The sequence below is a fragment of the Staurois parvus genome, unplaced genomic scaffold (genome assembly GCF_062004578.1).
Source record: "Staurois parvus isolate SC_StPar_1 unplaced genomic scaffold, SC_StPar_1.0 ptg000237l, whole genome shotgun sequence".
NCBI classification, from domain to species: Eukaryota; Metazoa; Chordata; class Amphibia; order Anura; family Ranidae; genus Staurois; species Staurois parvus.
The window spans coordinates 1,742,642-1,757,156 of record NW_028318033.1 but is presented as its reverse complement, the minus strand read 5'-3'; the positions used below and the strand labels follow the sequence as shown (position 1 = coordinate 1,757,156).

At 40.0% G+C, this 14,515-nt stretch overlaps 1 protein-coding gene across 2 annotated transcripts in view; it reads left to right on the top strand.

Moving 5' to 3' along the window:
- Nucleotides 1-14,515, top strand: part of FAM177A1 (family with sequence similarity 177 member A1) — a 38,162-nt gene that overhangs the window by 8,222 nt on the left and 15,425 nt on the right. For both annotated transcript variants that reach the window (XM_089680217.1, XM_089680218.1), the window contains exon 3: nt 14,361-14,427. In XM_089680217.1, coding sequence (XP_089536343.1) covers nt 14,361-14,427 — 67 coding nt within the window. The remainder of the gene's footprint in view (nt 1-14,360; nt 14,428-14,515) is intronic.

The window sequence follows — 14,515 nt, the reverse complement described above, 5'->3', positions numbered from 1 at the left end:
AATTTTGGCCTCATCTGACCACAGCACTTTCTCCCAATCTTTTTTCTCAATCATTTAGATCAGTGTTTCTCAACCTTTTTTCAGTCAAGGCACCCTTTAAAATTATGGACAGTCTTGAAGCACCCTTTAAAATTATGGACAGTCTTGAGGCACCCCATTCTAAAATGTGAAAAACTATTCTAATAGTTTTATATAACTCAGCAACATCCTCACATGTAGGACACCCAATGGTAGAGGTGATTTATTCTTCCAAAACAAATATGGTTTTGCACACTGGTACTGACTAGTATTCCAGTGTTTCTCTTCTCCCTCAGTTTTTGTCCATCACTGAGCTAATGTGATCCCACCACTGATGGAAATGGGCAGGGGGAGGGCCAAACTAGGGTGCTGTGCAGGCAGCTGATATCCTCCTTATCAACTGATGATGTCACTGGTTGTCAGGACACCAGCAGCTAGATGGTTGTAATGATGCACAATGAAAACCTGTGGCTTTGTGTAACTAAAAGCCAGGAGTGTTCCACTCGCTGGCTTGGATATAAGTTTTGGGCAATTTGTAGACTTTTTGCAAAGGCACCCCTAAAGAAACCTCAAGGCACCCTGGTTGAGAGAGGCTGATTTAGATGTTCATTGGCAAGCTTCAGACAGGCCTGTACATGTGCCTTCTTGAGGAGGGGGACCTTGTGGGCACTGCAGGATTTCAATCCATGATGGCATATTGTGTTACCAATGGTTTGTTTGGTGACTGTGGTCTCAATTGCCTTGAGATCATTCACAAGCTCCTCTGGTGTAGCTCTGGGCTGATCTCATGAGGATTTCCCATGATCATCCTTATCCCATGAGGTGAAAGCTTGCATGGAACTCCAGGCCGAGGGTGACGGAGTGATTATTTACAAATGGAAGGAATACAAAATAACCATCAAACAGTTGTCTCCTCACCAAGCTTCTTACTGTTGGTCTTGTGGCTCATTTCTCCTTGTGCAAGTCTACAATTTTGTAACTGATGTCCTTTGACAGTTTTTAGTCTTGCCCATGGTGGTGAGGTTTGAATAGAAGAGATTCTGTGGACAGGTGTCTTTTATACAAATTGTTGTTAGGAGCACCTTCACAAATTGACAGGACTAATCTGTGTACCACATGAGCACATAGCCAGTCTGTGGGAGCCAGATATTATTGTTGGTTGGTAGGGGATCAAATACTTATTTTACTCACTGAACTGCAACTCAGTTTATAACATTTTGTTTGTTTTTCTGAATTTTTGGTTGTATTTAAAATACAGCTATGGGAAAAATTATAGACCCTTCATTTCTTTGTAAGAAGGCAAACTTACAAAGTCTGCAGGGGATCATAATTATTTCCCCCCCTGTATTGGCAATAGGTTGGACTTACAGGTATCTAAATTCTGCATTCATTTGCACCTTCCTTTCTCTCCACATTTTAAATATAAATCCTTGTCAATAGTGCAAAATGACCCAAGTGAAGCCAGTAAAATAGATTGAATACTCGTACAGGTATGTGCTTGTCTATTCATTAGACATTATTGCTGTGTGCAACAAAGTGGACAGATAAGGATCAAAGTACTACCTGTTCTGTTCTCTCTATATACAATATACTAAAGGTTTTAGAGTAGTTCCCTACAGAAGGGCTTCATGTGGGAGGATAAAAGATATGCTTAGCACAAATATCAAAACCAAAAAAAAAAAGCCATGTCTGTCTTTTTTTTTTTTTCCATCTATAATGAGAAAAAGGGGACCCTTTTATCCCCAACCATTTAAAAATTAAAGCCGCCTTCATTTTAAATCTACTAAATATATTCCAGGTGCATCAAAACAAACATTTTTACCGTTTAACTTTATTTAGAAAGCAGACACAGCCTGGTAACCACAATAGAAAAGCCAGTATGGTGTAGAAAAGGCCCCATGCTCTCAATGTGAAATCCATGGTCTTAGTAGAGGTCCAACATGTTCCCTGCTGAGTCAGAGGTGGAGCTCTTCAATCAGAAGGAGGCCTGAGCTTTATGGATTGCAGAGCTGTAGCTCTGACTTTTGAAGGCTGGAAGCTAAGATTGGGTTTTTAGTGGAAGTGCTTCCTCTGTAAGCTGTAGTAAGGGTGGTAGTATAGTAGGTACCTAGGTGGGCTTAAATCAAAGCAACAAAGTTTGCTCTTTCCCAATTCCCAGCAGCATGTTTTTGGTTTAGCACAAGGAGCTGAAGGAAATACTTGAATTTTTCAGGTATAGAGGAATATGTGACTGGCTCCTTTGACCTCTGGGCCAATCAGCGCTGTCATGCTTGGAATCCAAGCCTTGTGTAAGCGATGACTCAAGTAAAAAGTAACTTACCAGGACTTTCCCTTTGCTCTCATATCTGAAAAAGAGGGCCATGAGTCTTAAGTGAAAAAATAAAGCGTGGATTCCAGAGTTTCGTAATTGAATAATATCCTTTTGTAAGGCTGAATTGTCCTTGCATTTGTTCTTTCCTTATTACGTCCGTACATAGTTTGCATGTACATAGTTTGCATGTATATATTCCAGGTATCACTACCAACCAGCCAAAGTTTGTTGTTCATTACAGGTACATGGTGATCTAGAAGCAATTAGAGCTTTAAAGCTGAACTTTAGACAAATGAACAAAAGCAGCAATAATGTATTAATTATTTTCAAAGCAACTGTGTTTCAAAGAAAAAAAGTCCACAAAAGAAGAGTTTTATAAAACCAAGCCAGCCACTGATGGCTACGATCATCACTCTCTTGCAGAGCTATATTGATTGATTGATTGATGGAATCTTTGTTATCCAACACTTCTGTGTGTATCAGAATCCTGTGTCGCAGGTGTGCACCGTGGTTTCACCCACTGGCTGCTTTGTTACTACTGTGTCCTGCTAGAAAAAGTCATAAATCAGGGAAACGGGAATTGGCGAATGCTGGGGAATCCCTGTACAGTGTATAAAAGTGGAGGTGTCACCAGAGTTTCTGGAAGGGTGCTACCTAATCAATATGCAAAAAACAAAAGAAGAAGAAAAAAGTCTGCACACCTAAAAGGCTAACCTCAAAAGAAATGTTTTCTGCACCATAAACAGTAATAGGCCATCGGAGACATGATAATCGTACATGACAGCGGGCTCTAACCCCCCCCCCCCCCTGAGATATCAAGAGGGAATGTTCCCTCTTGATATCTCAGGGGGTGGAGCCCTCTGTCATGAAGAATTATCATGTCTCCGATGGCCTATTACTGTTTATGGTGCAGAAAACATTTCTTTTGAGGTTAGCCTTTTAGGTGTGCAGACTTTTTTTCTTCTTCTTTTTTTTTTTTTTTTCTGCTAGAAAAACCCTGATAAAAAGAGAGTTGAATCCTGCTGCTGACAATGAAAAACATATTGGGGGTTATTTACTAAAACTGCATGTTGCAAAATCTGATACAGCTCTGCATAGAAACCAATCAACTTCCAGGTTATATTGTCGAAGCTCAATTGAACGAGCTGAAGTTAGAAGCTGGCTACCATGCACAGCTGCACCAGATTCTGAGTGCACCAGTAAATCCCCCCCCCCCCCCCCCCCATTGAGTCATCAGATTTTTTATCCTCTTATCCTTGTGTCCCATAAAATAAAATTTGATTGCCGCACTGATCTCTATTAAAAAAAACCCAATGTGCATCAAGTGGTAGCGAACAACAATAAAAATTAGCCATGTGATAAAATACAAAGAAAGTGAACAGTGTCCATCTGTGGCAAACAGTGTTCAAAACAATCAGGAAAAGTCCTCATGTGACTCCAGCTGTCACAGGGGAGAATATTCCATGTGCTCCACTACACAATCCCACTTCACATGTGTTCCAAAAGTGTATGATCCCCAGTTTTGAGTGGTGAAACTGTGCCTGTTTGGTATAGAAATAACACCACTTGTGAGGAGAAGTGGTGGAACCCCAGGTCCATACAATTCCTCTCCATGGACCACATTATTATTATTATTCTAATAATACAGGATTTATATAGCGCCAACAGTTTGCTCAGCACTTTACAATATAATGGGAGACAATACAGCAACAATACAGTTCAATACAAGAGGGATAGGAGGGCCCTGCTCTTCGGACCTTAAATCTAGGACCGCATGCCTCCCAACTGTCCTGGCTTTGAATAAATATATATGTGTGTGTGTGTATATGTGTGTGTATATATATATATATATATATATATATATATATATATATATATATATGTATATATATATATATATATATATATATATATATATATATATATATATAAATAATTTTATAATCTGGGCTTCTTTAGAGTTTATTCTGAATAGCTTTGTTTTTGGAATATAGTTGTACTGCCTGTAGTCCTAATTGCTAGCTGTTGCTTTGGGGTGGTGCAGTGTATTATGGCATTAATGAGGCAGCAGTATTAGTAAGGGGGTACATTCCTTTATTTAGTGGTCCTGTAAAGCTGACCTTATACTTGGGAATCTGAGGATTTCATACTGTATAGTCAGCACTTCTCAATATTCCCCATGATCTGACACACACATTCACTCATTTTTCTCAGGGTTGCTTTGTGTGAGACAAAAATACCTGGTTCAGCTCTGTGCTATCACTAAGGCCTTGTTCACACCATATCTGCAGAAAAACTGAAGAACAAAACGTACAGATTTCAGTTGCAGAGAGACAAGTTTACATCAGTTTTCATGCGTGTTTCAGTGAATTTTATACACATTACAGATTCCTACACAGAAACACATTTGCGTGTGATACTAGTGTTGTGGTGTGAACAGGGCACATAGAGAACAATTGTTTTCTCTGTTCTTTTGCAGAATGCTTGCAGAAAAACTCACATTTCTGCACATGGTGTGAACAAGACCTAAAAATGAACAGAGTTTGAGAATTTCCTGTCTGTCAAATCTGTTTAATAGGCATTGTCTTGCAACATCTCAATTCTTGTTAAAACCAGCTTACTCTGACCTGTAATTGGATTAAAACCGGTAGGATGGGGTTACAGAGCTATTATACAGCACACTCTCCTCACCTTACCATCTGCTACTTTGAACTCTTAAGGGCTGTATGTGAATTTTTCAGTGAAAGCAACAGAGAATGATGTACAGAATAGGCCCAGTGGGAAGTATGCAGACAAAAGGGTGCATGAAATGGATACAAGGAAATCTGTAAATTTCTTGGTGACCTACAAGGAAACATTTGTACAAAGGATGGGGGGTAGTGGGGTAGCTTGTATTTCCTGTACAAGCATGAAGGAACCCCCTCTGCCAATCCCTCCACTGGCTTCCGATTGCGCAATGGATCAAATTCAAAATCCTACCGCTGACGTACAAAGCTGTCCACCATACTGCCCCGTACTACATCTCTGACCTAATATCCAAGTACCGCCCAGCACGCACACTCCGCTCCTCACAAGACCTCCTTCTCTCTAGTTCCCTGGTCTCCTCCTCCCATGCCCGCCTCCAGGACTTCTCCAGGGTGTCACCCATCCTCTGGAACTCCCTGCCCCAACCCATCAGATTATCACCTACTCTCCTCTCCTTTAGGCGCACCCTGAAAACCCATCTCTTCAGGGAAGCCTACCCCACCCCCTGCTAACTTGCCGACCTCCTCCACTCTTCCTACCACTCCATCCCCCACAGCTATCTCCTCCTGTGCCACCACCCCCTCCCTCCTAGATTGTAAGCTCGAAAGAGCAGGGCCCTTGATCCCCTCATGTTTTGCATTGTATTGGTATTGTTCTGTCACATGTTCTGTCTCCCTTTGTAATGTACAGCGCTGAGCGAACTATTGGCGCTTTATAAATACTGTATAATAATAAAAAATAATAATAATAGCTGGTGGGAGCTCTATAGAGTTCATAGCTTGTTGGAGCTGTAAAAGAATGAGTTAACATACCTGTTGGACATTATACAAGGGCAGGGAAATTGAGTTTGTAGGAGCAGTGCAAGGATGGGAAACATAGTTTGTGGGCATTGTACTGGAGACAGGAAAATCAGCTTGTAGGAATTGGACAAAGATAAGTGGAACTTGGCTTTTGAGAGTTGTACATGGGAGATGAAAAATAGCTTTTAGGAGTTCATTGAGGGATGCAAGAAGTCTTTCAGGTTCCAGTAATACAACCACTGAGCGAATTGGACACAGGCAAACAAACAACTGTAGGCCAGCCAAGGATAACTGCTCCTATTAGCAACCTACAATTGGGTCCATATATATATTTGGACACAGGCACAATTTTAGGTTTTTTTTCAGGTATTTACCAAAATATAGTCAATCTATAGTTCTATAATGAATATGGGCTGAAAGTGTACACACTCAGATTTATTTGAGGGTATGTACAGCCAAACTGGAGGAAGGGTTTTGGAATTACAGCTCTTAAGAGTAGTCATCCCTTCTTTTTCAAGGGACCAACAGTAATTGGACAATTGAATCAAAAGCTGTTTCATGGCCAGGTGTGGGTACAACTTCGTTATTTCTTCATCAATTAAGCAGGTAAAAGGTCTGGAGTTGATTCTAAGTGTGGTATTTGCATTTGGAATCTTTTGCTGTAAACCTGTAAAGGAGCTGACCATGCAAGTGAAACAGGCCATTGTAAGGCTTCAAAAACTAAACAAATCCATCAGAGAGATAGCAGCAACATTAGGAGTGGCCAAATCAAGAGTTTAGCAAATTCTGAGGAAAGAAGAACACACTGGTGAGCTCAGCAAAATAAAAAGGCATGGACGTCCACTGAAGACAACAGTGGTGGATGATCATAGGATCCTCTCTATTGTAAAGAAAAACCCATTCACAACATCCAGACAAGTGAACGACACTCTCCAGGAGGTGGGTGTATCATTGTCAAAGTCTACAATCAAGAGAAGACTTCATGAGAGCAAATACAGAGGGTTCATCACAAGGTGCAAACCATTCATATGCCAGATTAGACTTTGCCAAAAAGACATCTAACAAAGCCAGACCAGTTCTGGAAAAGCATTCTTTGGATGGATGAAACTAAGATGATTCTGTACCAGAATGACGGGAAGAAAAAAGTGTGGAGAAGGCTTGGAGCAGCTCATGATCCAAAGCACACAATGTCATCTGTAAGACGTGGTGAAGGCAGTGTGATGGCATGTGCATGCATGGCTTCCAGTGGCACTGGGTCATTGGCGTTTATTGATAAGACAGAAGCAGCCGGATTAATTCTTCAGTGTTTATAGAGATATACTGTCAACCCAGATTCAGCCAAATGCAGCAAAGTTGATTGGACGGCGCTTCACAGTACAGATGGACAATGATCCAAAATGCACTGCAAAAGCAACTCAGAAGCTTATGAAGGAAAAGAAGTGAAATATTCTGCAATGGCCGAGTCAATCACCTGATCTCAACCCAACTGAGCATGGATGTCACTTGCTGATGGCAAAACTAAAGGCAGACCCACAAAGAACAACTGAAGACAGCTGCAGTTAGAGCCTGGCAAAGCATCAGAAAGGAGGAAACCCAGTCTTTGGTAATGTCCACGGGTTCCAGACTTCAGGCAGTCATTTCCGGTAAAGGATTCTCAACAAAATATTAAAAATGAACATTTTATTCAGGATTATATTCATTTGACCAATTACATTTGAGTCCCTGAAAATTGAGGGATTGTGTATAAAAATGGTTGCAGTTCCTAACATTTGTACTTGATATTTACGTTCAACCCCTTGAATTAAAGCTGAAAGTCTGCATTTCAAATTAATTTGGATTGTTTAATTTTAATTTATTCTGGTTGCATACAGAGCCAAAAGTATTAAAATTGTGCCTGTGTTCAAATATATATGGACCGAACTGTACATCAATTTTGTAGTAAAGCAGTACCAAGAGCAAAATCGTAAAGACAGGGAGGTGGGACCTGTGTCCCGCAATGGATTGCAAGAAAAATATTTTACAGCGAGTATTAAAATCCTATTTTCTTTCTCATTCTTTGAGGGATGCAAGAAGTCTTTCACCTTTGGGACATCCAAAAGCAAGCCCAAACAAGGGGTGGGAAATGCAGCACACAAACACTAACAGGCCCAAGAAAACAACAGAGAATTGGGGACTGTCTGCAACTTTAAAGGGCCATCTGAAGGACCTTTTATGCCTGAAAGTGACATTAGATTGCCCTTGGTAGAGCATGTGAACAGAAAACCAGGTGCCATCCTAGTCAACCTGGGAAACATAAACTTGATGTATGAAGCATTCCCAGATCTAGAAGTGTGTGCCTTGACAGGAAAGGTTGAAGTCTGCTACTTGAGACCATAAGCTTGAATGATGGTCTGCCTGAGCCACCTAGAGAGCTGGTGTACCTTTCATGAGGACCATCTAGGACCTCAAAAAGGGAATCAATCTTTCTTAAAGAAGCAGTGACTGAGAAACACACTCACAGCCCAAACCACAGCTACTCAATAGAGGAAAATGTTTTTTGGTTAACTAGACCTGGATAGAGGGACAGAAGAAAAAGTTCTTGATTGAGGTTCATGGCAGAAACTTCCTTCTTGCCTAAGAAGTAAGTTCCTAGGCCTCAACACTTCCTTGTTTTTATGCAAAACCAAAAAAGAGTCCCTGTAGGACAAGGCTGCCAGTTGACACACTTGTCAGCAGAGAGGTGGTGGCTGCAATAAATGCCACCTTGTGAGTGAGATTAGTGAGAGGAAAGTCTTCAGTGGGTTCTAACAACAGTTTCTGAAGCACAGAGAGAAACTGATTCAGATCTGACAAAGTCAAAGGACAACAAACAGGGCAAGCTCAGTCAAAATGACAGAGGAACTGGCTATGACTGCCAGATGGTGCAAAACAGGATTTTCATGACAGAATAGGAGCAGAGGGCAACAGGATTGCAGACTGCAGCATCAGTAGGTACCCTGCAATCAGTAATGAAACCATTAGTAGAGTATGAGCTGGGGGCCAACAATTACAATGGAAGTGTCCTTTTTCAGCTTATTTACCAACATACTCTTGACTGATAGAACTAAAATATGGGATTGTACTTGATATATAAATAGTCCCAAAAATGTAAAGACTATGTAAACCCAACATTTCATATTCCTGATATGTGCCAGCTGTACCATTTGCTTACACACTCACACTCTCTCTCTCTTTCACTGGAAAGATAAGTGTGCTGCTGTTTCTCCTTTCTTCACACTTATGCAGCTGAGAGCAGAGGGTATGTGATAATCACTTATAAAAAAAATGGGGGAAAAGTATTTTAGAATGTTGTTTAGAGGTATATACATGTTTTGACTTTCATTTCTATTTTAAACTGAATGTAAACTCTCACCTTGTAAAACAAAGCAATCTCTCTTTTTTAAAAGAAAAAAAAAAAAGACGAGTGTGCACTTATTGTTGTCCAGAGCAGTACCCACGTCAAGCTCCTTATAAAGTAATAGTCTAGTGATCATTTTATGAGTTGAGGCATTCCATTGTTTGTGATCAGTAAAGAGGCCGGGTGTGTGCAGGTGCAGTGTGAACCCCTGTACCTCTAGAGCACATGGCTCACTTGTCCTCACAGAGAAGGGAGTTAAAATAGTACTGCGAAGGTCTGTTCAATCTTGCTGGCACTCCTTCAGGACAAGAGGTACTTCAAATGATCACAATCCATGGAATCTTGTTCTCATCTTGGTTATGACACTGTTCCTAAAGCCTTTGTGCATTGAAAGGCATTCCCTGACAGAGACTTCATTGGATGTAGGTTGCAATTGCCATTGATGATTTATATTATCTTCTAGCACAAATCAAACCAAAATTTCTTTAAAGTCTAACTCCATGTTATTGTGTGACCAAGGTGGTCCGCTGCGGATCTGCACGAAAATCCGTGCAGCCGCACCACCCACACAGAGGAATGCGGACCCGCGGGCGGGTGCCATTAGTTATAATGGCACACTTCCCACACTGAAAAACGCAACAATATTAGGCACCGAGGGTACCGTGCGGGCTGCGTTTTCGGAAAAAGTGCAGGGACTTCTTCCCTGCGTGTCACGGGGCACGGGAGTCCATTCAAATGAATGGGCTCTCGTGCTCGCGCAAAACGCGGTCCGCACGGCCGCATATGTGAACCTGGGGTTTATGATCTTTTAGTGGTCAGATCACACCTGTACATTAGACAGCCCTCTGATGTTTATAGGCAGCATAATTTATAGGGCTATTAGGAGTTAGTTGTATAAGAATCTTCACAGAAAAAACATTGTAATTAAATACTGTATCCAAAGGTGTTTAGAAGGCAATTAACATGATGCAATGCTGCTACATAATAGAAGGTTACAGTGATGCAGATTTCAATAACAATACTACAGAGCAGAGTTTGCCAAATCCTCAGCCATAGGCCATGCATAACAGGCTTGGCAGGGCCCAGCTTCTATCTGTATTATTAAATGCTAAAATGTAAAGGACATCCCTATCATGCTGTTTTTGTTCAATTTCTTTTAACAGACCAAGCTGTCCAGCAAAAGTGGCAGTTAGAGAGTTAAGACAAACCATTTAACACTGACAGGGGTTCTTACAACGATCGACTTTTATTCAGTAAAACCTTTATCCTAACAGGGAGACTTGTAACTGCTTAAATAGTTTAAGCTGGAGTGGGGCTATACTGGATGATAAGTTCATCTTAACCACTCCTCAATGTACCCCTACATAGGCAGGTTGAAGGGGTTATACCAGGGGGATGCCTGCAGCTACATGCATTATCTCAGTATCTATTTTTTTTTTCAGCTGGCGATGGGCTTTAATGTAAAAGTGATCTTAGCAGCTAATTATCCACTGGATCGCTTTTACAGGCGGCAGAAGGGGTACCCCCAGTTCCGTTGACTGACCATAGTAATACCCAAGGGTCCCTGATCATCTCTATGGTCTAAGAAACCAGAAGAGATGAGTATTTTGTTACTTATTAGTTTCACCAGGATATAAAGAAGCCATTATTGGCTTGTGAAAGCATTAGATCAAACCATTTTGGGCTTGATCTAATGCTTTGAAGGGCAGAGCAGAGCTCTGGGGTCCAATAGACCCCATATCTCTCCATAAAGAAGACCTGTCATTGCTCCAGCTATCAAAACGGATGTTGTTCATCCCTTGTGACAGCCATAAAAGTGATTAAAAAACAAAAAAAAAAGTGTGTACACTAAAGTTTTAAAGCACCGCCGTGCTTGCGCGCACACAGGCGAACGCATACAGTATCGCCATGAAAGTTAACCACTTCCAGTCCGGACACTTTTACCCCCTTCCTGACCAGGGCAATTTTCAGCTTTCAGCTCTATCACACTTTGAATGACAATTGCGCGGTCATGCAACACTGTACCCATATGAATTTTTTACCATTTTTTTGAGACAGATAAAACTTTATTTTGGTGGTATTTATTCACTGCTGGGATTTTTATTTTTTTTTTTGCTATGTAAATGAAAAAGTCCAAAAATTTTGAAGTGTTTTTCTTATACAATTTTGCAAATAAATAATATTTCATCATAGATCTTGGCCAAAATGTATTCCGTTATCTTTTTAGTAAAAAAACAAAAACAAAGCCAAATTAGTTTATAACCAAAAATTATAATTTTTAAACATTTTTTTTTTTTTACATTTTTATTTTTTGTTATATTATTTTATTTTAATTTTTTTTACATACGGTCACCCTAGCAGTACAGTGTCACCATGGTGACACTGTACTACTTTTGGGGCGTGATGAAGATTTTTTTTTTTTACTTTACACTGATTGCTTTTACACCCATATAGGATGTAAAAGCAATCATTTCTCTTTCTCTCTGTCTGCATTCTTGTAGCCATTGAGAACTAGTGAGTGAGCTGTGATTGGTCACAGCTTGTCACATGGTAGAAGGCTGTTGTGAATAGCCTTGTACCATGTGACCTCTGTGATCATTCACAGATTTCACACGTAGTAAGCAATGATGTCACAAGTGACATCTTGCTTACTACTTTGCATGTGATCACTGATTGGCCAATTAGTGATCACATGATCGGGACCTCATACAGAGGTCCCGTCCGACGATCGGTGTTTCAATGTGTCCGGAGGACACAGCGGGCACTGGATCGCGGTGATGCGTGCTCCCGGTGAGCGCGCACTAGCAGGGTGCGGAGAGGCCATTTATAATCGGCCACCCAACCCTGCAGTTCCACCGTCCGGCCTTTTATATACAATGGCCGGGCGGGAAATGGTTAAAGAGAGAGCAATAGTTCTAGCACTAGACCACCTGTGTAACTCCAAACTGGTAATCTGTAAAGGCGTTTAAAGCATTGCCTATGGATAATTCAATGTACCGTAGTTTGTCACCATTTCAGTGTGCACAATTTTAAAGCTTGATTTGCTGGATATCTAGTTACTCAGCATAACATTTATCTTATATATTCACCAAACAATTGGGTATTATATTGAGCATTAAAATTCACTAAAGTATATTTTTCCCCTTAAAAATTGAGTTTGAAAAACCACTGCCAAAATACTGTGTGACATACAAAAAATTGCGACACCCACCATTTTATTCTCTAGGGCTTCTGTTTCAAAAATGTAATAAATGTTTTATATATATATATATATATATATATATATATATATATAATTTTTTTTTAACATGTAGGAGGGGAATGTCAGATTTGGCCAGGGGGCTAAAGGGGTTAATCTACTTGTCCATCTAACATTACTCTGTGGATAGTGCTGCTATCCATGAGTGACTATGTTGTTCCTCCGTAGATAGAGGAGCCACCCTAAAGCTGGCCATACATGGATCGAAAGTCAGCTGATTTAGCAGGGACCAGCCAAATTTCGATCCATGTGTGGGCAGGGAGGTTCTACAGCCATTGATCAATCGACATCTGTAAAACCACCCTGTTGATTTTTTTTTTTTTGTCGCTTGATCAGTGCCACTGAATATAGCCAGCAGTACTGATCAGTGTATTTTGATGGCGGGGAAGTCTCCTTGCTGTCAGAATACAAAGGCAGAGTGGAAGGATTCCCCCATCCACATTTGAGTGTGTAGATGGGGGAATCAAGTCTTTTTTTTTTTTTTCTTTCAACCCACTGGTTAAACAAAAAAATAAAAAAACGTCTCCTGTTTAGGCTGCTTAAGACAGGACGTGTGTTACTGGCTACATCATCTGGTGAAAATAAAGGAAAATGAACTAAAAATAAAGAAAAATAACGCAACCACCACATTTAAGAATTGCTAGACTAAAGTATGTCACATTTTTGTTTTTGGGTTTAATACCACTTTAGGTGTATATTTGGTATTGGAAAGTTTGGTGAATATCGTAGTGGCATTTCTGCTATGAACAGTTCACCAGCAAATGTGCTTGTGAATGTTTAGAAGTGTTTTTCTAAAATGCTATTCTTTTAACTGGCATAGAAATCTAAATGGTGTATGAAACAAATAGTGTGGCGCTAATAACAAACTGTGATAAAATAAATGGTGAGTAACACCTGGTAAGCGTTGCCATATACCATAATATAATAAAAGTGTATGGGTCAAAAATGTAAAAGGATCACCTGTGCTGCAATCTTTAATCCAGCAAAGTAGATCAGTAGCTCTTTTCATGCTGTGTTATGATGCGCAGTCTGGCCATCACCAGCCGCTTTGGAATGTAAGTGCAACACTTTTTTTTTTTTAGAAATAAATGTATTCCTTATGTTTTTATGATATGGGCTGGCATTTGTGTTTTTTTTTTTATTTTTGAGAGCTACTGATCTGCTTTGCTGGATTAAAGATTGTGGCATAGGTGATCCTTTTGGCAAGAGGGTGGCCAGGACCACCTTAAAGGCGCATGTAGACCTTTTGCTTTTTAGCATAGGTCCATGACATCTGGTAAGCTGCTGACTTTTTCGCATGGTTTTAGTGTCACTGGGTGTTTTTTTTTTTTTTTTTTTTAAGAACAACTTTACAGCAATGCACAACTTTTGGAGGACTTCTTGGTCAATTATTATTACTTTTTCTTGGATTCACTTTATATTTCTGACCCATACACTGTTATTATATTATGGTATATTGTGAAAAGCTTACCGGGTGTTACTAATCATTTATTTTATCACAGTTATTATTATACAGGATTTATATAGCTCCAACAGTTTGTGCAGTTCTTTACAAAATGAAGGTAGACATAACAGTTACAATACAATGTGGTACAAGAGGAAACAGAGGGCCCTGCTCCTTTATATTCTTTGTTATTAGCATTCACACTTTGTTTTACAGTATACAGTTTGTTTTGGGCTTAGTATCACAAGCTTTTAAGTGTTGGCAGCTGTATTTGTGTTAGGGATTTTATCCTTTAATGCAGAGGTTTCTATAGAAATATAAATGCATTTTGTTCAGTTATATTGTGTCATAGAAGACCTGACCATTTTGGTAATAGGTTTTAATTTTGTTTTTTTTTCCCCCTCTAGTCAAAGTTAACCTGGGGTCCGTATCTCTGGTTTTACATGCTGAGAGTAGCAACATCAACACTTTCAGGTATTGTTGTGCTTTGCTCTGATCATTTAGAAAACCCGTTTAAACAGACAGAACTGTTTTGCTTAGATCCTGCTAAAAAATGTAGGTT